The sequence below is a fragment of the Limulus polyphemus genome, unplaced genomic scaffold (assembly GCF_000517525.1).
Source record: "Limulus polyphemus unplaced genomic scaffold, Limulus_polyphemus-2.1.2 Scaffold965, whole genome shotgun sequence".
Classification (NCBI taxonomy): domain Eukaryota; kingdom Metazoa; phylum Arthropoda; class Merostomata; order Xiphosura; family Limulidae; genus Limulus; species Limulus polyphemus.
The window spans coordinates 81,652-106,515 of NW_013666575.1; the positions used below are offsets into that span (position 1 = coordinate 81,652).

The 24,864-nt window shown below is 34.2% G+C and overlaps 2 protein-coding genes across 2 annotated transcripts in view; both read left to right on the forward strand.

Annotated features, from left to right (window-relative positions):
• LOC106461464 (5'-3' exoribonuclease 1-like) overlaps positions 1-12,900 on the forward strand; it is a gene marked incomplete at its 5' end in the record, with an annotated part of 93,251 nt that extends 80,351 nt beyond the window's left edge. Inside the window, 7 exons of the mRNA XM_022388435.1 lie at positions 4,164-4,247; positions 5,959-6,094; positions 6,375-6,570; positions 7,521-7,753; positions 10,832-11,149; positions 11,509-11,658; positions 12,882-12,900. Coding sequence (XP_022244143.1) covers positions 4,164-4,247; positions 5,959-6,094; positions 6,375-6,570; positions 7,521-7,753; positions 10,832-11,149; positions 11,509-11,658; positions 12,882-12,884 — 1,120 coding nt within the window. The remainder of the gene's footprint in view (positions 1-4,163; positions 4,248-5,958; positions 6,095-6,374; positions 6,571-7,520; positions 7,754-10,831; positions 11,150-11,508; positions 11,659-12,881) is intronic.
• Positions 12,901-23,718: 10,818 nt separating this feature from the next.
• Positions 23,719-24,864, forward strand: part of LOC111086263 — a 21,805-nt gene continuing 20,659 nt past the window's right edge. The window contains exon 1 of the mRNA XM_022388438.1: positions 23,719-23,807. Within this exon, the coding sequence (XP_022244146.1) occupies positions 23,719-23,807 (89 nt within the window). The remainder of the gene's footprint in view (positions 23,808-24,864) is intronic.

Below are 24,864 nucleotides of genomic sequence, written 5' to 3' on the forward strand. Positions count from 1 at the left end.
AAGGCAGATAAATTATGGTAGTTAAAGCATAGTTTGATTTGTGCAGGTTATTTTGTGTTCTTAAGTACATTATTTAATTATATAAAAATTATTTTGTGTACTAGTACCATTAGTATAAATAGGCTTAACTTTCATCAACAGTTGACAGCAAAAAAACAAGACACACATAAGTACCATATTTCTTGTTTTATGTGTATGTTCTTTACTTATTATTACAAAAATGTAAAAATAGAAATGTATTAGGTTAGATAAGGTTATATTTGGTAAAATAATAAAATTTCAGAAAGTATTCTCTCAAGCAGCTCGTGCATTACATAATTCAATATGGTAACTTGAGCTACGGTTTTGCCAAGTGATTCACAACTTGTGTGGCAGGATTATTAGTTAGACATGGGTCAAGGGACAATAAAACAATAAAATTTTATAAACATATATATATATATATTATTATAAGCTTTAACTTATTTCTGGTTACAAGTTGCAGTTATTTTAAAAAGAAAAAGTGGTAATTTTGATTTATTTTGTATTTTTTATGATGGTTATGAGGTTTTACTGAACAAAGTTTATATTTATTAAGGAAGTTTTAAAGATTACACCAATGAAATTTGACAATTTTCAGATGAAAAAAAATATTTGTAATCTTAACATGAAAATCACTTTGCACTTGAAGAAGTCAACACTTTGACTCTGCATATTCGCAGACAAATTTTTAGTAAAATACCTAATTAAAAAATCTGATATTTTGTGTATATATATAAAGTAATGTTTACTAAAAGGTTGTGAAATTTTGTGAAGATACACACAAATCATATTAAAATGTATAGTATGGAAATTGATGGTCACTTTGGGGTTACAAACTCATTTGAATCGACTGAGCCCTTAGAACCCAATGAGAGGGTTAAGGTCTTGATGTTGCAATTTTTAAGCATTCATCCTTTACTGACTGATTCTTGGGATTGATTTCATTTGAAACATTTTTTTTTTTTTTTAATGAATACTAAAAGAGACAAAAAGTCAAAGTTCTGATGAAAATAATGATGATTTTATTCTCATGAAAAAATTGTAGCAGTAACATGCAAAGGTCACCTTCTACTAATTTCCAGTCCAACAATACCATAAGAACAAAGTAATAATGCAAGGATGGTGTTTAGTGGAGAAATGCTGTAATATCAAGGTACAGGCTTACACTGGTCAAGACTGATCTGATACACATATCTAAAGTCTGTAAATATTACATAAATTTTGAATATTATAGGCATAAAGTAATAGATGGGCTAGATGCTTTGATAGCAATTGTTCCTTCCCACAGATATGCTAATTGTTAAACCACTCTCAAACATTATAGGCAGGTTAACTAGAAACATTGCATGCTATTTGTTAGTAAGTAACAGTGGTGGCATACAATGCTCTTAATACACTAGTAGAAGGCACAACATTAATTGGGACTTCAGAACAACAATTAGGTATGAAGCTAAGAATTTTGCAGTTATTCTCTAAAGCTACAATGTTCTGTTTTGTATCATGATTTTGCATGTTTTTTTTTAATTTAAGTGAATGTAGCAAGCAAGATAGTACAAAGGTCTCACTTAGACTTTTGCAAATTGTGTTATAGAGAAAAACAAATCTTGGCTAGAAAATGCCATGTCTAATGGAGGATTTGCAAGGGCTTTGACAAATGCAAAAGCTCTTGCTGAAAATATGGAGATTGATTCAAATTTCTAATCAGACAATGAAATTAATTGGAAACAAAAACTTCTGTTTGGATACGACTAATGAAGAGATAAACTCATTCAGTACCCAGTGCAAAAATTCTGAATAAGTCTTTTGTACCATTCTTGACACTGCCATTCAATATCTTCAAGAAAGATTTATTCAATTAAAACAGCACAAAATGACTTATTTCTGTTTCTGTTTGGTACATTAATATTTAGAAATCAAATTACATTAGAATAACTGCATAAACCTTAATATTTCTCTTACAGATCAACAGTTTCAATCATGAGATGTTATACTGGAGTTCTGTGATTTTTAACTTCAAGCATTGTCAGTAATTATCCCATCAGGGATATCTCATTTTATATAGTGGATTACCTAGTAGAAAATAATCTCTTTGTTCTCACATATTTACATTGCTTTGAAAATTTTTCTGACATTGTCAACCATAGTTGCTAGTAGAGAACAAAGCTTATCAAAACTTGAGCTTTCCTGAAATTCCTGATGACACAGGCATGTTTATTTTGTCTGTCATATTGAATGATAATCAAATTGCTGAATCATTGGGCAAGAAACAGCTTGTTCAATATTTTATTTCATAGTATGCCTAGAAAGTTAATTTTTAGTTTTGCTCTTTTTGTCTTGAATGTGTAAAGTGTTGCATTCAGCATTCTAAATGTTTGATTTTGTTTGGAAATTTCAAACTTAAAAGTTGAAATGAATTTATTTAATATGCATGAAATAATAAGTACACATGCTTTACCATATAAAATAGTTCACTTCATTTTTTATCCCCACATCATGTAGTGTAATAACCTTAGCCTACAGACACCCAATAGCAGATTTTAGGAAATCTTGCATGCATTATGAAACTTAAATCTCAGTTAGCATATTTATCATTTTATATGTGAATTTGAAAAAACTCTAGCTGTGTTAAGTAAAATAAAATGGAAGAAATTTCACTATTTATTGATAGATTTGCAAATGAGAAAAATAATTAAATTGTTATTATTTTATTCAGCCATCTGTGAGAATCCTTCAGACTCTCACAAATATACTATAATAGGTCCAGTTTAAGGTTTTATAATATGTGTAACTTTTCTTTTGTTGTTTGATTAACAATACTAAAAATAAAATTCATTCTGTATAAATGGTTCATAAGAGTCTTTGAATAGGAACAACGTTTTGCTAAGAGCAAATGTAAATGTACCTAAATGTAAACCTTGATTCTTGCTGAAGTGGCCTTGTAAAAATACCCTTTTTCTGTAGTGAAAAGCTTTGAATTTTGTAACTTATTAAGGTAGCATTTAGCATGTAGGTAGCCCTACATTAATATATATGGTTTCTTGCATGTTCCCCTCTTTTTTTTTTTTTTTAATGAGTGAAAGGGTTAGTTAAGTGGTGAGATGTAATACTTAATACACATTAAAATACTATTTGTGTTGTAGTAATTACTTATTATTTTCATTACTGAAAATATATTAAAGTGCTTGATTTTGCATTGCTGCACTATTGACTCTACCCTAATCACTTGCACCTCTCCCCCCTCCCCCCAGAGTTCATTGTACCCCAGGGGGTGTCCTACACTTTGGGAAGTGCTGTATTAAGATGTAAAAACCTGTACTGATCTATTGCAATTATACTTTCTAGACTTTCTAGTAAAATGAATGTTAAAGGACTTTTTTTCTTAAAGTAAATGAATACTGAATCATATTTTAGTTTTGTAACGTTTACTTGAAAAGGATTTGACCAAACTACTATGATGCAACAGAAAAGATAGCACACAGAATTGACAAGATGACAAATCTGAAATCAACATTAAGCTCATATATATATATATATATATATATGGATGAAAACTGCTTTCAAGGAAAAAGAGCAACTCTGAGAATTATCAGTTGAAATTACTTGGAAGTTATCTTAAAATATTCTCTGTATCAATAATAAACGTTCTGAAAACTATAGTAACACAAATTACTACAATTATAATAATCTCTAAGTAAATTACAAGTTATTTAGGCTTGTATGAAAAAATTCAGCAGGAATTGTATTACTAAAATGATGAGCAAAAACTAAGGTGTAGGAAAAATATATACTAACATTTGATAGTAAACATAATTTGTTACATTTTAAACCTATTATTAAAAAGAAATGTCATTGTTAGATACAACCAAGACATTACTGTGCTATAATATTTTCATCTTTAGCATCAAGGGATTATATTTCCATACTTTTCTAACTATTGGTTATTTTATCAAATTTATGAGGATTGCATGGAAAGGCTACTATCATCAAAAGAGGCTTGAATTTTATTGAGTGCACCCACACTGTTTTACACTAGTTGTATAAACACTGTGTGTATATAGGAGCATTTATGCCTGTTTGTTACAGCTATTTTTTTTACTTCCATGTAGTAGGAAATTCAATTTCTTTTATAACATTTTCTACAGATTTCCTATTTTGTTTGAGAGAATAGTGTCTTATATCCAACAAGATGTCATACATGTTGATGATTTATTTCCAGAAGAAAATGGGTAAGATACATTATTTTATCATATCAGTCATTAATGCATTGTGCAGTTGTATAGCTCTTTGATGCAAGTAATGTATTGTGTATTCTAATAATTGTACAGTGTTGATCAAGGATGTGAAACTTTAGAATTAGTTTCAAAGCTTTGAACATTCACACAAGTGCAAACATTTAATTACATATTTGATGATTTATTTGTTTATCATAAATATTGTTACTTTTTTGCTGCTGAAAGTGACACACATCATCATCATTGTTTGATGACTGATTGATGTTAGTGTTGATTGAAGTGGTGCGCACACATTGTTTTCATCATTGCTTGATGTAAGTGGGAGTGTTGACTTAAGTGACACACATCATCATCATCATCATATGATGACTGCTTGATGCAACATGAATCTATATAAATAATAAGCTTGCATTTGTCTGTCCGGAACTTTTCTTGCAAAGCTATAGATCAAATGCTACAAATCTCATATCACTAGAAAGGCCTTTTTCTGAGAAATCTCGATTGCATATAACTTTTCCATTCAAAGTCACCTTACTTGTTTTTTAATGCAATAACCATGATACACAATGGCACAATGTTGTCATTGTGTGATGACTGACTTTGATTTCAACTTTAGCTGTTTTTTGCAAAGTATTTCATAAAATATCACTTAACCCTTGTGTAATTTCCTTAAAAAAATACATTACACTAAATACAATTTCTATGAGCTTTCTAAACTTATTTAGGTCTAAAATATGCATGCACAGTATGTTCAAAACTATATACTTATCACTTTGTGAACACTCATTCAGATGTTTCTGCATATTCAAATAAGTTTGCCTTCATTACAACTTTACATTTACTTTGCATTGCAATAATTTAGCTTTAGTTCATTTCATAGACTTCTATTAACACCCTTTACTTTAGTTACTTTTTTCTTTACTACTGGTTTTATTTTCATTTTGGGAGTTTATTTCTTTCACATTGTAAAACCTGGTCAAACACTGAATGCTGGTATATGTTTCATACCCTGTACTGTCATAAATACCATTACTTCACTTTATTGTTTACTTAGTTTTATTAAATAAGGTTATATACATGTAGTTTCATTAAATAAAGTTGCGCCTATGTGAGTTTGTTTGTCTGACTGCATAAAATTTTCTCAAATAGACCCGGATTTATCAATCTAACACATGATTACAAGAAAGTGTAGCTTAAATGGCATGCATGAAAATGATAGCATAAGGAAAATTCAACCAAAGGAAATGAAAACTATTGCATATGTTTTGTGGGTCATGGCTGTGTAGTAATATTTTTTTTCAAAGATAATTATTAAGAGTAACAAAGTTTTGTGGTGATTTATTAAGTTCTTAGAAATGTGTGATATTTAGAATTGAGAATAACTGAGTGTCGGAGTTGAACTTTCGTCATTATTCATGTGTGTATATGAACTTTATACTTAAATTAACTACTATTACCATCATCACTGCAGTATTTGTTTATATATGAAAATAATTGTGTAATTCCTTATTACTGTTTAGCTATTAATTAGGAATTAAAAGTAACATTAGAAGTTTTGGTTATTTTGTTTTATGATTGCATAGTTCATTCATTGTTTGAATATTACAACAAGTTAGTCTTTAAACTTGTGGCTAATAAATGTTCCAAATGAAACTTAACTTTTTTTTTATATTCTAAAACATTCTTTTTCTCCCTTTATTTGAAGACGGGATTTGATTCACCAGATATCAGCTTGGCTCAAATCTCTTCCATGTTCTAAAGTGGAACGTCAAAAGTGTGGAGCTGAAGTACTTGATGAGCCAGTAGTGAAAGCCATAGAAGAACTAGTAGACAAGTTTCAGGTAAGTTGCACCACCATGGTAATTTATTTTTAATTCAAGTAAAGAAAAATAATTAAACTTGCATATAAGAAAATGGATTATAAACACGTTAATAATAACTTGCTGAAGAGAAATATATTTTACATCAGTTATATCTTTTACAAGTTTAGAATGTTCATATACCATGGAAAAAAGAAATACTTTCTAATTTTACTTTGTTATGTACAATAAAAAATTTAAATAAATATTAAAAACATATCACTCCTTACAAAAAAATCTATATTTTTTTTTATCATTTTAGGATTACAACTCTGAACAATTGAAGCATATTGTGATGCAGGTTAAGCCTAATTTACTGTATCGACCCTTTTATTGCCATGGTTCGTCTGTCCCAGATCCAAACTCTAATTACATGCTTTTTGATCGAGTAATCAATGTGCGAGAAGGTTATTCTGTGCCACTAGGTTTGCGGGGTACGGTCATTGGGATTCATGAGGGTGAGTGTTAGTAGTAGTTTGAAAATATGTTACTTATATATTTGTAAGTATAGAATATTTAATAATTATGTTTTTCTTCTTTGAAACAGTAAGAAATTTATACCTTGTAATTTTACAATAATTGTGAATTTCATTATAAATAGTTTTTATGCCCTTTTAGGACTGTGAATATCAAATAGTTTTTGATATATGTGTGTACGAATGATATGTTGCAGAAATATTTATAGTCTGCCTGTCTGTCTCACTGTTTAAGTTTAATGCGAGAGTTATGATTTAGATAGTTTATGTAGCGCGAGTGTTAAATTCAGTTATTTTTAGAAGTGATAGTTTATGGCGAGCTTGTATACATAACTTTATGAATCATATGTTGTGTAGTTCAATAATTATGAACTGGTGATTGTTATATTATTGTGTCATGTTACTAGAACATTCTAAGTTTTACTTGTTGTTTTAATTGAGAATTATTGTATTAGAATATTTAGTTATAGATCTCTGTTGGGGTATAAATACGAAACAGAAATTTAGTTCTATAGATAGATCTAGATTGAGTGATTGTGAGTTCAGCCATAAAGAGTATATGGTAGTGGTTTTTAAAGGGAACTTATCACAGGTTGTATTGTAATAACAGAGTATAGAAGAATAATTTGTCTTTTCAGTTGTGTTCTAAAGTAACTGAACTAGCCTGTGTAGACTTTGATGAAAAAGAGACAATTATTTAAAGCTCTGGATACAACTATGATAACCAACAGTGTAACAAACATTTGTATACAAGTTTGACTTGTTTTGATATATTATTTTAAAACAAGTGGACTGTGTGCTTTTGTTTATTGTTGAAGTTTAGGGCCATTTATATTCATACTGAAACAAATTAATTTATTTGTTAATGCTTCAAGTTATGTTTTTTTTTATTATTCAATATATGATCAAACAGTACCTTCTCAATTTTCCAGGAGATAAAGTAACAGATACTATGTATGATGTGGTATTTGATAAGTCATTTCCTGGAGGAATAGGAATCAGATGCTCAGCTACAAGAGGGTATAGATTGCAAGCCTCAGCATTGATTAACCTTTCCCATGGAAATCGATTTAAACTGACAACAGAAAATGGTTTTTTGCAGTCCTTTAAAAATGTTGAAGAATCCTTGTTTGATACAGTTTTAAATGAAAAACCTATGACAGAGGTAAATAATGATCAAATTTATGGATTTGTGTAACATGGATCTTTCTTAATTAGTGTATTTTCTATTGATTTTCTGTAGTCCATTATAAGTGCCTCTGTATCAAGACACATGGCAGTGTGTCATGCGGCCAAAACAATGTACAGGACACAATGTGTGTTATTAACAGGAATGATAGTTTAGCAATTTTGCACTTTCTATAGCTCAGACTGTAGTAATCCAAACTAATACATATTTTCAGTGCATGGGCTCTACTGGACCCTTACTTCACATACCAAATTTCAAGGCAATCCATTAAAAAATACACAAGATATAAAATCTCCAATTTTGATTGAATTTTTCCCCCCTTTTTTTTCTTTTTCACACCAAAAGTATGGAAACTTTATTTGATAGAAAAACATACATTATACATTTTTTTCAAAATTGGTACGTTGATTGATCTTTATAACCTACAATTAGGAATCAAATTTGTTTAAATATAAGCCCCATGTGCAAAGTTATTCAACAAAAACTTCTCAAATTTGACCAACATTTTTGCGCACACTTATGCAAAAAGTCACGTGAGCTCATCAGTCTGAAACTTTTACTACAGTTTTACCTAAGAGAAAAAGTGGACTCTTTTAATTTTTTTTTATTCGGATTAAAGACTGCTGACTCAGTAGTAAAACTATAGGGTGAAAGGACTTGCGGATACACAAGTATTGGATAGGCCAAGCAAACTAGATTATCAGTTATTAGCTCAAGCTTCAAAAGAATCATATGGGTGGATGATTATTATTCATTATTCATTGCCAATTTTTAAGCACAAATTTGTTAAATTTAATGAAGTTTTCCTAATTTAAGAACGTTTAGCTTCACAGGATATTAGGTTGAGCAATTAGTGTAAATGATGATGCTTGATACAGCTGCACTGAGTGCATGTGGGTGATAACTAGAAACTGTTAATCTAGAGGAAAACTACCACCATATATTTTAAAGAATCTGGTTGGTTCTGTAAAGTATAGATCTGTTCCAAATAATAGGGTTGCAGTCCTAAAGCTAATGTTGGTTATTATCAAGTGTCATGTCACTTTCTTGCAGTTCTGCATATTTTGTTTTACTCACCATCGTGCCCCAAGTTGAACAAAATACACGGCTTGCCTGTAAAATTCTTATCAATGCCATAAGTGTGTAGCTACCAGTTGGCTGCCAATTTTGATTTCGTTCCCCTAAGTTACATGCTCAATCCTTTTTTTCACACCTAAGTTGTTTTTGATTAGATTCTTATTTATGGGAATTAAACTTGTTGGAGGCATATGTATTTATAAAATTGTAAGCAACTGGGACAGAATTAAAAAATGTCACACATAAAGATAGACAAACTTAGGGTTGAAGCTACAGTGTGGTAATGGAAAAGTGTGAACTTTTTGTTTGTGGATCCTCACCTATTACAAGACACCCTTACCATAGCTATGGTATAACGTGTTGAAGGTCTCTTTCTAGATGGTCCTTGTGTTCCAAGTGGATCCATATAAGCCTTTGTTTTCCAAGGTCATTAAGTACAAAGGATATTTCTGTCTTGGAAATTCTAAATCCATAAATTGAACATATCTTTATGATTTGAATGTATGAATATTTGATATCAGCAAGGGCTGTTACATACCCTTCCCAAATGCAATCAGTTTTTGGTGGCATCACCCTACCTACAAATGCCAAATGATGTCAAAGTGTAGCTCTGATACATACAACATCACTGCATCGTTATATCAGCTAGGGTTGTTACATTAATTATTGTTTTGCATATTCAGATCATTTTAATATAATGTACTCAACCATCTGAATATTTTCACAAAAGTTTGGTAGAATTCACAAAAAATGATTTTTGAAACTAAAATCCTGGAATCTTCCCTTTTGTCACATAGTCTATAAAATGGAGATTGAGGAACATTTTTTTTATGTTTATAAACAAGATTGTAGTTGTTCATAGACATTAGCAAGTATACAACATGCATGTATATAGCCAAAAAATCTCATGTTATCATAGCTTGGTAATCCTCTTTGTTTCTGGTAAGTGAAAGAATAATTTACAAGCAACAAGTCTTGTTTCAGTTACACTGTGCATTGGATAGATATATACTTGTGTATTAGGAACTAAGGTTCTTCGTAAAGGACTTAAGAAGTTTGATGTGATTAACAAAGCTTCACAGTCAAAAGAAGATATATATCACCTGCATGTACCCTTATAAAATAAACTGTAAACAAGCCCTGGAGTTTGTAATGAAGACTTGAACATTGTAATTGCATGCTTTTCTTATCAACTTTTGTTAGTAGACAGTTTTCAGAAGAAAAACATATTCTGTTGTAGTGTAAAAACAAGTATATCTTACTATAGTCTGTGTCAGCTAATTTTTCAGAAATTAATATAATAAATTTCTTAAACATCATCAAGTATGAAGAAAAAGTAAAAGTACCTATAGCAAAGCACAAGAAATACTATACATGAAAGCACATTTTATTTTATTGGCTTTGATTATGTTAAATCTAAAGCTACTGTCATAGATAATGAAAATAGAAGTATTCTAAATAGATTGAGTAGTATGTAACCACTTTAATACACTATATTTATCTACTAGTTATATAGCTTTCATTTATCTGAAAATAGTTGTACTTGTTAAATATGTGTAAAAGTGGTCATACAAGAGGTAGCTATAATAAAGGCACTATGACAATACTTGAACTAATTTGATAACAATTAGGCATCTTTTCAACACGAGAACAATATGAACTCGTCTGAATTTTTTTCATGTGAAAATTGCTAAATTTTTTTGTAATGGTGAATTTGTTATTGTAGGCTTTTTCTAGTTTTATTTATTTCTTGATTAAAGAAGCTGAGTCAACAAACTTGGCAGATTTTACATTTGAATGGAAAAGAGTGTTTGCTCTTCTTTTTGTAAATGCAACTTATTTTCCTAACAGTGAAAAATAATTGATGAACATTGATTTTATGTCCATTCTTCTTCCCTGTTAAAAGTTGTTCATTCAGTACACACTATTAATTATGAAAGTATTTTTTGTTTTAACTTTTTTTTTCTCTCTGTGTAGACCTTTAAGGAGAAAAAAAAGAATTACAAATTTCAGGGAGAAGGAAATTTGGATTCCTTGTATAATTGTAGAAGACCTCAAGAAATACACCATCTGTCTACTCAAACCATAGAGCAAAGTATCCCATTTCAGTATCATCATGCACTTTCACCATCTTCCAATCCCATCTCATGTTATACTGGTCAAAACATGCAACATAAGCATTGGCAGACAAGCCACTGTCCATCCATAAGACAGCCACCTTTCTACAATCAAATTTACAATGTTTACACTTGTGACCCAAGTCAGTCATCCTTTCCACCATCTATGGCTACCAGGGTAAGCTACCTAATTATATTAGGAAAATAATTTTTAATAACTAAGCCATTTGAATGTCATAATGCAAAAATTAACATGGGAACACCATAAAAAGAGATACAAAATACTGTTTCATGTTTGTTGTAATTAACTAAGATCCTTTTGTTTCATTGGGTGACACCAAGACTGTTGTAGTGAAATAAACATTTGTCAGTTTGTATTTTACAGTATTTCTTGTATACATAAACTCTTGAAAGAACCTTGAAAACTTATAATATTTTGAAACAATGGCTAAAAACCACATAACATTGTAAAGCAAATTGTATAGAACAATAAAAGGCAATTCTATGCTTCATAATTTGAGCAACATATTCATCTAGGATTTCAGGACCCAAGATGGAGTTCCTGTAGACTTTGTTACACCAGTCTTTGGCAAGCATCAGGGTACTATGATAGGGTACAGGGATACAGTTGGCTATGAAAGAGTTTCCAGTGGAGGTAGAGAATCCGAAAACACTGAATTAAGCAAGGTACATGTATTGGTTTACATAGCAAATGTATTAAAACAGTGTTTTATGAACTTTAGCATTGCTATTTCATATATTTGCTTTGATCTACACTAAAAACCCTATCAGTGTTCATTAATTAGTTTCTGTTTCTCTTAAATAATTGATTTCAATCATGTTTTTAGCTTTTTATATTGTCAGTCAAAGTCAATTTTACACAATTTAGTATTAGGGATATGTAATTGTTTTATATTTTATACTATTGAAGAAAGCAAAAAGTACAAAACAGAACTACAGTTAACATTTGAGTTCTATCTAAACTATTGAAACTCCTTTAAGTGGAATGGAAAAGCCAAACAATAGAATTATATTTCATATTTCTTAAAGCTATGACAAAGGTCTATTGCATTTCACTGGATTCACCTTGACATCATCATACATATTTCTTAAAGCTATTACAAAATTGATTGTTATATTGCATTTCACCTGATTCACCATGACAACATCATACACAATTCTTAAAGCTATGATAAGGTTGAATGTTGTATTACATTTCATCTGGTTCACTGTGACATCATCATACATATTTCTTAAAGCTATGACAAAACTGAACGTTGTATTACATTTCACCTGATTCACTGGGATATCATCATAAACATTTTGTAAAGGTATGACAAAATTGTATGTTGTATTACGTTTCATCCAATTCACCTTGTCATAATTGTACACATTTCTTAAAGCTATGATAAAGTTGAATGTTGTACTAGCTGTGTGCTCTACTTCTACAATGGAGCAGTGCTATCACTACAGCTACAGCAAAAAAAAAATACTGTTGTCATTACATATTTATAAATACAGCGTGCTATCACTACCACTACTTTTGAAACTGACATTTTTCATGATTATTATTTATTTTATTTTTTTGTCATTGGATAATATAAGAATGAAAAATGCAAATTTATTGGTAAATGATAATACTGTATTGCTACAAATAACATAATACAGACTTCTCAGAACAGCCTATCTGTATTTGTGAATGATGAGAGGAAAGCAGCTAACAACCATACATTCAGTGATAGTACTTAAAGAGCAGAATGTAAAAAAAAAATGAATATAATGACAGTAGTAACAATAAATGAGCCAATAAGCTAATATGAAATAATAAATCTCTAATATTAGAAGATATTACGTCTCTTACTATTTGTCCAGTTTTATTATTCTTTTAATTTTATTTTATTTTATTTCAGTAGCATCAAAATTGTTATCTGTCAGTCCAGCTTTTCTTGGCTCCAAAATGTCTTTCCCTGTTGAGAATATGCACTCTACAGCTATACTCAGTGGAATGGGCATATTGAACTAAATGAAGAGAGATTTAAAGCATTTTCTCAATGACCAAATCAGTTATGAGTGCATTTATTATATGTTGGCTAATCCTCCCAGCACTAACAGCAGTGAAGGCTCCAAGAATTGGTTGTTCTGCTTCCCATTTTTTCTCTTACTGGAAGTATTAACCCCCATCTCTGCTGCTTCAACTGGTCATTTGCTTGACCTGTTTACCTCTGTTCCTCTCTTGATGCACAATTCAAAATCTATGAGTTTTTGGAATGTTTGTAACTAATGTGTTTCTTTAGATTAAAAAGTGATTTCTTATTGGCACTGTAAATATTCGTTTTGGGCAAACACAACTTACACTGCAACAAAACACTTTGGGATTGGGATCCTTTTGCATTTTAACTTCCAACAAATTCAAAATAGTATTTTATGTAAGGCCAAGGATGACTCCTTTGATGAATAGACTCACTGTTAAAAGCTTATGTAACAGAAACGTTGTCTTTTTTTACCAGATTCCATTTTATGACATTAGCTAATGTACATGGCAAAGCAATCTCGCATTAAATGCTGCTTTAATGGAATGAGAAATGGAAATATGGAGAAATGACATCTAGTTGCCTTAGAGAACAAGTTTGCGAGAGCAACTGCATCATGTAACATGTTTGATTGTTTTTTGTATGCAAAATGCATTGTAAATATAATTATATAAAATATACTATACAAAATTATATAATTCTATTATATAGCATAATAGGTATATAAAAATATATATATATATATTATAAACCACAATTTATAATTTACATATATAACGCACAAAATTCTATGTCTGTTTGTCCATTATCTAACTACTATTAGGTTGCTGTGCCAACCTCAACCAAACTTTGTGGAATGAAAGTTTAGTACAAGGGTCATGTTAATTGGGGGTTCACAACTCCTCCACTCCTCATTATTGCTGTTATTGAGCATTTATTATCTTTGATGTAAGTTAATGTTAACTACTTTTGTAGATAGCAAAACATCCTTACACAGAAAAAAAAAAACTTGATTAAATTAATTATAAAACAAGACACACATAGTGTGGAGGGAGAGCACACAAGTGTTATATATATCTCAAGAGTGTGGGCTAGTACTCTATGGAAGAATGCATTTAAAAAAATGATTGCCACTATTGCAGTAATACATAAACTGAGCTGAAATTTGTACTCCAACAGTCACCATAAGGCTGGTATGAAGATCCATATCTTGAGTTATAATCACTTTCTATTTTGACCTGTGACATTTCAACTTTGGCACATACGACACTTCTATAGCCAATGACCATCAATTAATTTATCACATGAAGCATTGTGGAAGGAAATTAAAAGCTGGGTGTTGAAACCTGGTAACAGAAAGCACCCTTACTGGCATTACTTTGGCTGCTACCTCTTTGTAAAACGTCATCCTGACCATCACACAGTGTATACAATGTTTTAAGTAAATACATATTGATAAAGCTTATACAAAACTTTTGGTGAGGTATTAATGAGTACTCTAATAATATTTCATGTTATAAGTAAATTGTGTGAAAGTTGGGATTTTTATGTTATTTATCATACCATTCACCCCCACATTTTTTAAAGTCATAATGCAGATAAAGGACAGGTACCTCAGCTTGTAATATATATGTTTGGGATTTTCATAACTAATTATCCCACTTGAAATATAAACTAGCTGGTTCATATGAATATCTTGTATTATCAATTAAAATGTGTTAACCAAGACAAGTTTCTGATAGAAGTGTCCAGTTCACGAATTTAATGAAACATTTAACAGTACTTGTCAACTAAATATTTACATAAAAATATATTAATAAACTTTCTGAATTATTATTAAATTAAACTGAAAACATACATTAAATATTAAATGTAACAATATTATGTAGTATTACGTCATGGATAGCCAGCAAGCCATCGATTCAGCTGAATATGTCAGGTAGCATAAGAGAGGATAATTAAGTCTGAAACAATATATATATAATAATTATCTATATACAATGTACAAATGATTATAATTTATATTTTATATCTGGAATGTCTATTTTCTGCAGATTTGCAGCTTTCCAAGTTTCTTCACCATCTGGGTAATTTTCTAAGATTCGTGTAAATCTGATTTAAAAATAAAGGGTAGGCTGGCCAGCATATGCTACCATGATGTGTTGTAAACAAAGGGTTTGACATATAATTACAATGCAACTCTCTCATTGGCTGCTCTCCGTGTAACATTCCACTGCACATGCACTGTACAGTATAGCTATGGCTGCCTCCATTATGCCCCTGTGAAGACAGCAAATTGTCAGATAAAGTTGAAATAGAATCCATCGAAATCCATATTAATAATTTGCCATCCAACCACAAAAACATAATCAGTGGACCACCCCATTTTCAAGTGTCGACGTATTTATTAGATATGTCAAGCCATTTATCCTAAAGTGAGCTATGAAACTTGGATGAAAAATACTGTTGGATTTATTTCATCATTGAACCAATTGGTCACATTTTGACAGCTGCACAGAGCTATTCTAACCACATGTCGTACTGTAAGTAGACACAATATCTTTGAGATGAAAATGCTTGGATCTAAATGGAATACTTTTATTCTGAAAGCTGAAAATGTTCAACTTTAGGCAGGTACTTGGCTGGTTTCATGTGGGCAATAATAGGGTTATTTACTAACTTAGCAAATACGATGATCGACTATTTACTGTTCATGAGCAATGAATCAAAAAAAAAAGATAACCCCTTTACTGGAAAAATAGTAGATTTTCACAGGATACAATGTACTTGAAAATATTCATATTTTTTACCCCAAACATCCTCAGAATTGCTCTGAGAGCACCTAATTTTCAACATTTTTTTTTTGGGGGGGGGTTCATGGTGCCACCTGAACCACCAGCCAGATTTTTTCATGCTACATGATTGTAGCCTGCTTTGTGGGATTACAGAGATTTTTATTTTTTCCAGTTGACATCACTGTTATAATTAAAAATGTAGCAAATAGTGCTTTGCATAGATGAAAAATGGAGCAAAACTACTTGAAATCGCTAAAATTTTCCAAATGTAGCATCAATTCACAAGTCACTCCTAGGAACATAATGGCACTATGTACAGCTCTGATTACATTTCACCTGGTTCACTGGACATCATAATACACATTTTTTAAGCTATGACAAAGTTGCATATTGTATTACATTTCACCTGATTCACCTTAATGTCATCACACACATTTCTTAAAGCTGTGACAAAATTGTATTCCTGTGTGAGAAGAGAAAAAGCAAAAACTTTGAAGAAGTTTTCTTCCAGTTTCAAGGTAGACTTTTAGTTTAAAACTATTTCTTACATTTTCTTTGGGAAAATGGGGAAAAGTTGCATATGTTTTACATATCATTAATATGTAATCTTATGCATCTTTCATTATCACTGCAGGTTCATTTCTTTTCATGGTTCTAGTTTTAGTGAGCATATTAGAAGGCACTGACCTGTAATGGATGTTAGAGCTTTAGTATATTTGTTAAATATCTATATTCATTTTTATCACAACTTGTAAAATTTTTGTCACTTTCATAAGTACTTGTATTCACAGTTGAATAAATCTAGAACCTGTTTATTTCTTATGTAAATTATGTGCATTTTATGAAATACAGTGATTTGCAAAAATATTCACACACTCCAACAAAGTTTCCACATTTTGTCATCTACTCCAAACTGAGAAAGCTAAAAAAATGCTTCCAATACGGTACTTACCTCTGCTCATAAGATTAGCTATTCTAGTTCAGTGCTGCCCTCTATATGCAAACATTTTCTTTGCACATGCCACAAAGCCTTGCACTCCCCCTTGTTAGAATTAGCACATTCCAACATGTCTCTCATGCAAATCATCGTGCGTCATCTATTAACCAACAGTAGCTCATGTAACACATGTGACTCCGTCTACACTCCTCTACCAAACCTTCACTTCTCATTTGGCAGCTTTCGAGTACAGACATTTTCTTTTGTGCTTCACGCTTTCCGTGTGACATTTTTTATTTTCATTTGAAATGGTTATATATTTTGTTGTTATACATTACCACATTTCTCCCATTTTATTATCGTCGCTTTTCTGCACTAGACAAATTTGTGCAATTTTTGTGAGTTATGAATTCCGAAGTCAATGTTACAAATTTGTGGGGCACACCAATGACTAATCTTCTATCTCAGACCTCGGGTGCGAATGACCCAACTGTGGATCTTTCTGATTTTGTCTGTCAGGAGATTGAATGCTACCGATGTCGTCTGAGCTCCTTCAGATTCTGCTGACATTATTCAGCATGCCAACAATTTTGATAGTCTTTTCTTCTTGCATAGTTTGCTGTTCCTTCCCAGTTCCAGCCTGAACATTCACCTCTGTTTACATGGATTTGGTATCTCAGTTTTGTGATTTTTTGTCTCTTTCCCCTATTTCTTACTCCCCTCATCCTTTTTTGTAGCATGAGCAATCTTTTAAACCATTTTTTTTTGTATTTCCTCCCTTTCCCGATATTCGGGTCCATGTGGATCACTTTCTCTCCCAGTTAGGTGAATGGATCAATATGCCGTGCCCCCGAGAGCCTCTGATCAGTACACCATTGCTTGCTATTGGGTGGAATATCCATTCTTGGATCACCAGTTGTTGGTCTCCTTATTACCTCTTTGGGGTGTGGCTCCCAAATCTAATGTTAGTCTCAGACATGCCCAATATTCTCACCTTTCTCTTACCCTTACTACCCTTCTCTGGTATCTGTCTTCTATACATCTCCTTTCAGAGGCTCTCCACAGAAATCCCGGGGGATTTTCTATTGAAAACCCTTCACCTTCTCTCTTCCACTTTGGCCCATATTTCTTCCTCGGCTCTGTTGTTGCCTAGGTGGTTTCTTTGTTGTTAGGAACTCCATTCTGACTCGTGTTAATTTACCCTCCACTTATCTCGGGGATTTATGTCTTGCTTCTTTTCTTTGACATTATGTCTTTGACACCATCCCCGACAATATCGAGCTGCGGATAACATCTGCCCAATAACAGTCCACCCTATTATATTTTTTGGCTCATTTGTCTCGACCAAGCCCTCCATGCCACCTATTCCCGTTTCCCATCCTCCCATCCTTTACCCATTTCTTCAAATCCAGATACTTCTTTTCGCTGAAGTATCATACATCGTCAACAGTGCAGATGATTACCCAGTGAGTTTGGGACCAGAGGGAGCTCATTTGTTGGATTTTCTTCCTCACTGGCTCCCCTTTATCTAGAATCAATGGGCGACAAATGTTCTTTCAGAGGGACTCATTCTCACATTTCTTTCTCGCCTTCTGTTTCTCATTACCCCATTTCCTGTCCTCTTCCTCAATATAATGTGACTTGCCAGCATCAGTCAGAGGCAGTTCATAATTTGCTTTTGCAGCAGACCATTGAACAGGTTCACCATCCCTTGGAGAGGTTTTACCATCGTCTTTTCATGGTCTCCAAGAAAACTGGGGATTGGCTACCGGTCATTGATTTGTTGCACCTCAACTGCTTCATTGCACTGATAGTTCACTATGGAGTCCTTTCTCACCCTGAGATGGGCATTTTCCCTGGTATTGTAGATGATGAAAGTGGATGTTTCCAATGTCTATATCAATAGCCCTTCAATCCGTCTTTATCTTCAGTTTGTTCATCTTGGGGTGGTTTACCAGTTTTGGGTTCTCCTCTTTGGACATGCCTTGGCTCTATATAAGTTTTATCACGTTTTTTGGGCCTTTGTTCGTCATCTTCATACTTTGGGATTGCAGTTTTATCATTGCATGGATGACTGGCTACTTCTAGCTCATTCTGAGCAGGAGTTGACCAATCACACTCACCAACTCCTTTCTGTGGCAGCTCAAATGGGCTGGTTGATAAATTTTGGGAAGTCAGTTCTTTGACCCACCCAATACTTAGTGCATTTGGGGGTCTTCCTTGACACCAACATCAGTTGAGCTCTTCCTTCTCCTTTATGCCTCAGTTCTATGGAACTTTTATTTCAGTATGCCCTCTCAGATGGATAAACTTACTGCTTGAGAGGTTCTATCACTTTTGGGGATGTGGTCTTCCATGACTGCATTGGTCCCCCTCGGTCATGCCCATATGAGATCCAGGCAGTGGACACTTTCCAAATCAATGAACCTTCCACTGGATCTTCTTTCCCCCACCATTTCCTTTCTTCCTTCTCTGAGAGCCATTCTGCTGTGGTGGCTTGACAAAGCCCATACATCAGCTGGTATGCCACTTCCTTCTCCACATCTGGATGTCCATCTGTGCATGGAAGCTTCCCTTCAGGGATGGGGGACTTTGGTCAATCTCCATGATGCTACGGGCCATTGGTCTGCAGACAAACTCGTCTTACAAATCATCTTGTTCTCGAACTTCTGGCACTTCTCACTTTCTTTTGACTGTCAATGTCTGGTGATGGATCCATCCAACAACTTTATGAAAGTAGCTCATATCAACAATCAAGGGAGCACCTGGTCCAGAGATATTTATTTCCTGACCTTGGATCTTCTTTTCTAGGCCCAGGCACATCATATTAGTCTTCTCATATGTCATGTGCCATGTGCTTTCAATCTGGTATCGGATCATCTTTCACATGCAAACCAAATGTATCCCACAGAGTGGTCATTAGATTTGATTGTTTTCAGAGACCTTTGTCCCCTGTGGGTTCTCCTCAATTGGATGCATATACCATGGGCCTCAATATAAAGTTGTCCATCTTTTGGTCGCCTGTAATACATCCACAGGCTCTGGCTATCAATGCCTTCAGCCAGGATTGGTCTCACAAATATCTTTATGTGTACCTTCCCATCCATTTACTTCATCAGGTGATTTCTCTGGTACACTCCACTCCTTGTTGGGTACTCTTGATTGCACCACATTGGTCAGCACAACCCTGGTTTCTGAGGCTCAAATGTGTACTACTCTCACCAACTGTTCCTCTTCCACTGTTTTCCTCCTTTCTGCATCAACCTCGATCCCCTGCTGTTCATTTTAATTTCCCCATCCTGCATCTTCACACCTGGCTTTTGTCTGGTCCTTGGCGAGGAGATCTGGTTTCATGTATTGAGTTGTCTCCCTGTTAATTATTTCCTTTCGTCCATCTTCCATGGAAGTTTACCAGCATAAGAGGAAGGTTTTCCATTGTTGGTCTGCTGGCAGGAGATTTGCTGCTGCCAGCCTTCAGTGACTCAGGTGGGAGAACTTCTCACCTGGCTCTTCGACTGTGGTTTTTCGGTCTCTTCAATTTCTGGATATATGGCAGGCCTTTTCCATACCTTTTCTCCAGATACTGTAGGGTTTTCACTTCCCCTGTTCTCACTATGCTCATGCATTTCTTCCGGATTCAGATGCCTCCCTGGTGTCCTCCCTTTCCTGATTGGGACATTAATGTGGTCCTTCATGCACTGATTCTCCCTCTATTTGAACAACTTTCCTTGTTTCATTTATCTTTTAAGACCTATTTTCTTCTCCTTTTGGCTTGTGGACATTGCCAATCTGATTTATTTGCTGTTGACATTTCATGTACCCTTTATCCTCCTTCTTATCTTCTACTATATCCTGATTGTTCCTTTCTCTCCAAGACCATGGCAGCTTGAGAAGGTTGTTCCTCTTTATTTCTTATTTCCCTACCTTCTATCTTCCATCTTTACCCTCATCTGGACCCCAGTAGACTTCTGTGTCCCATCAGGGCCCTACAGTGTTATATTGCATGTACAGCTACCCTCCAAGGTATGTGCAACCATCTTTTCATTCCCTGGCAATCCTCCTCCTTTCATGATCTTTTCCCTTCTACCCTTACATTTGGGTCTGCCTTCTGGTCTGTTTGGCCTACTCATCTTTACCTTGTTTCTCCCGTACTTTGTTCCATGTTTTCTCCCATCAAATTCATCATCTCACATTTTCCCTCACTTCCTGTCTTCATCGTCCATTGGAGGAGATTCTCCAAGCTGGCATGTGGATCATGCCCAGTAAATTTGCCTCCCATTATGGTCATCACATTGTGCTTTACTCCTCGTTGGGGTTTTATCTTCCACCTGTGACTGTGCTCCAGTCTTCTGTTGGACGTAAACAGGTACGTTTTTTTCCTTTTCCTCTTTTTCAGGGTCTTTTCGTCATTCACTCTTTTTAACACAGATCCTGCTCTTTGGCAAGTGGTGCCTGACCAGGTATTCTGTAACTTAAAATCCACACTGTAAGCCATGTTGACTCATGCTCTTTCGTCCATGGCTCTGCACTGTCACTGTAGAGATGGGGTGTTCCACAAGAGTGGTGGAAGGTTATCTACCTCCCAATAATTGCTTCATAAATATGTTCATTCTGGACTATACCACCCATGGATGGCATGAGTAAAGCTGCCCATCCCTGCCATGCCTTGAGTGAATAACTTAATATGGTCTACTTTTTAGAATAGAGTATTGTAGTCACCCATTGCACTCTCTCCGGTGGTGACTTTCCTCCTGATTCTCCAATGCAATCTCACCCCCCCCCTTCTTGGAGTGGGGTATGGGAGTCAAGTCCTTGCCACTTTCTAGTTCCCAATTGCTTGAATAGTTGACCATGGAGGCATGAATGGGTTCCACTCACAAGCTGGCTATAACCATTCAGTCGAGAGTAGGGTGATTGTGTTCTGCTAGTGTAGAAGTGATGAGGCCTCCACAGGAGTTGATTTGTCCTCTTGCTGGTGGACGTGGCCTTCTGATACTACTTATACTATCACAGGAGATGATCCATCACCTTCCTGGATGATGTAGCCTCCTTATACTATTTACACTACTGTGGAGTTGATCCATCACAGAACTGGTTGACTTGGCCTGCTACTATTAATTTACACATACAGTTCAGTTGATCCATCACCTTAATGGTTGACGTGACCTCCTGTTACACATTCCATACGACATGGAGTCGATCTGTCACACATACAGTTCACCTCTTTTGATTGGGAGCCCTCATCCTACCTTTGCATAGTCGTTCCCAGCCTTGAGGAGTTAGAATCAAGTGAACCAATCACATAAGTCTTCGCACAAGTTGAATCCATCCTCTTGATGCTGGCTGGCCAGTCTCAGATTGCTGTAAGGTGTTGATCCTTATGTGGTACCCAGGAATTGGAGTGGATCTTAATTCCCAATTCTTGGTTTATAGGTGAAGATGGTATGGTCGTCATTCTACCCTCATATGGATGTTGATACCCTGTAGAGAAGGTTTTGGATGAATAATTGACTTGCCAATTATGGTCTGATGCACCCTAGCCACTGTACACCTCACAATTTCTGCCTGTGTGTTTTACCAATTACACATAAATGCAAAGAGTATACCTGGCTCAGAAGTGGTGTGATTCCCCTTTACATACCTTCTCTCACACTTCCCATCCTTCCTCCCCACTACTCCAGTGCTCACACCTTTTGCCAAACTTTGAAATGAGAGTTGGTAAAGGAATATAGAGCTAGTAACATGAGCATACTATGCTACTATTGGTTAACAGATAACGCATGATGATTTGCATGAGAGACATGTTGAAATGTACTAATTCGAACAAGGGAGGAGTGCAAGGCTTGTGGCATGTGTAAAGAAAATGTTTGCATATAGAGGGCAGCACTGAAAAAGAATAGCTAACCTTGTGAGAGGTGATAAGTACCTATTGGAAATATGATTTCAGTATCTGAAATTTATAATTTAAAAAAAAAAATATATTCTCAATTGCATAAGTATTCAACCCCTTTGCTAAGGCAACCCTAAATCAGTTCAAGTGCAAAAGATTAGTTTGGAATAAAATTAGTGTAATAGTCTCCGTCTGTGTGTAATCAAAGTGGTTTAACTTACTTCAGAGTAAATACATCTGTTCAAGCCACAACTCGTATAATGATATGACAAACCACCAATGAAGACCATGGAGTTCCAAACAAGTTGGGGATAAAGTAGTAGGGAAGCATAGGTCAGGAGAAGGATATAAGAAAATTTCAAATCACTGATTATCCCTTTGAGTTCGGTGAAGTCCATCATTAAGAAGTGGAATGGGCTTCATACAATCCAATCAATACCCAAATCAGGCCACCCTTCCAAACTAAGCAGCAGGGCAAGCATGAAACTGGTTAGGGATGCCATTGTGAATCCAACAGTGACTTTGAAAGATTTGCAAAGTGTCATGTCTGATATGGGAGTCAGTGTTCATACATTGACAATATCACAGTCCCTACACAAAGCTGTCCTGTATGAGTGAGTGGCAAGAAAGAAGCTATTACTGAAAAAGAATCATCTTAAATCTCATATTGGAGATTGTGACAAAGCATGTAAATGATACTGCAGACATATATATATATATATATATATATATGGCTGAAGATTTTGTGGTCAGACAAGATAAAAATGGAGTTTTTGGTCTAAATTCAAAGTGTTATGTCTGGTGCAAACCCAACATAGCACACCACCCAGTCAACACCATCTCAACTGTCTAGCATTGTGGTGGCAGTATCATGTAATGGGGATGCTTCTTATCAGCAGGGACTGGAAAGCTTGTCAGGATTGAGGAGAAAATGGATAGTGCAAAGTACAGGCAAATCCTAGAGAAAAACCTGCTTGAGTCAGCTAAGAATCTAAAACTGGGTCAAAAATTCACATTTAAATAGGACAATCACCTGAAGCCCAAAGTCAAAGCCATACTGGAGTGGTTTCTAAAGAAGAAAGTGAATGTTCTGGAATGGCCCAGTCAAGTCCTGACTTGAATCCAATGGAAAATTTATGTTTAGACTTGAATATTGCTGTCCATCAACAATCCCCAATGGAGTTGTCAGAATGAGCAATTTTGCCAGGAAGAATGGGCAAAAATACATCATCCCATTGTGCAAAGCTGATAGAGACCTATCAAAAAAGACTCACAGCAGTAATTGCTGTCAAAGGTGCTTCCACCAAGTAGTGACTCAGGAGATTGATTACTTATGCAATCAACAAATTTCAACTTATATACAGTACACCACCAATTTTCTGGCAACTGATGGTCTGGCACCTCATTTAATCCAGACAAAATTACTAGAGGGCACTTGAAATTTGTGCGACCACCAAACTAGTTCAATGAGCAGCCACAGATGGCATTTTGTGTAGTGCACACTCTTTTGGGATGGGCTGCTTATATTTTAAGTAGGTACATCATTCTTGTGAAAATTTTCTTATAAGTATTAAACTAGTGGATCAAATTGTTTTAATTTTTTCATGAATGTTGCCAAGAATATGTAGTTTAACAAGATACAACTATTTAGTTTCGATTTTTTCTTAAATTTTTTACAACACAGAATGTTGATAATATTGTATGAAAATTGAAAAATATTTCTGAAAAAATATTTAAAGAAAGTTATTTAATTGAATATTTTATTTATGTCAACAGAGAGAATATAGAGATGGTGTCATGTGCCTCCATCCCGAAAGAGTTAATTGTTTACAGCTACAGTTGGTGGTGGTGATCCCTCGGTTTTGTGCGATTATTAGCTATTTTGCTTACATTTAACCCTATCTACGGCTTCTAAGTAAGGTCCAAAGTGACAGTTGTGGTGTCAAGTGTAAGCACAAGTCCATATCGATACAAGACAAAGTAGAACTGTTGAAACAACTCGACCATGGTGTTTCCGTGTGGAAACTGTGTGATACATATGGTATTGGTTCATCAACTATTTACAATATAAAGAAGCAAAGTATAATTAGTGGGTCAGAGGTGTATTGTTTAATTATTATTACTTGACCTCTGTTGGTCCGGCAAGGTTCTGGAATCAAGGGTGCCGGAAAATCGCTGGTGTATTTTCTTTGCAGGTTTTGCTGATATTCAACCTCCTTCACACATAACAGTGTTAAGTTT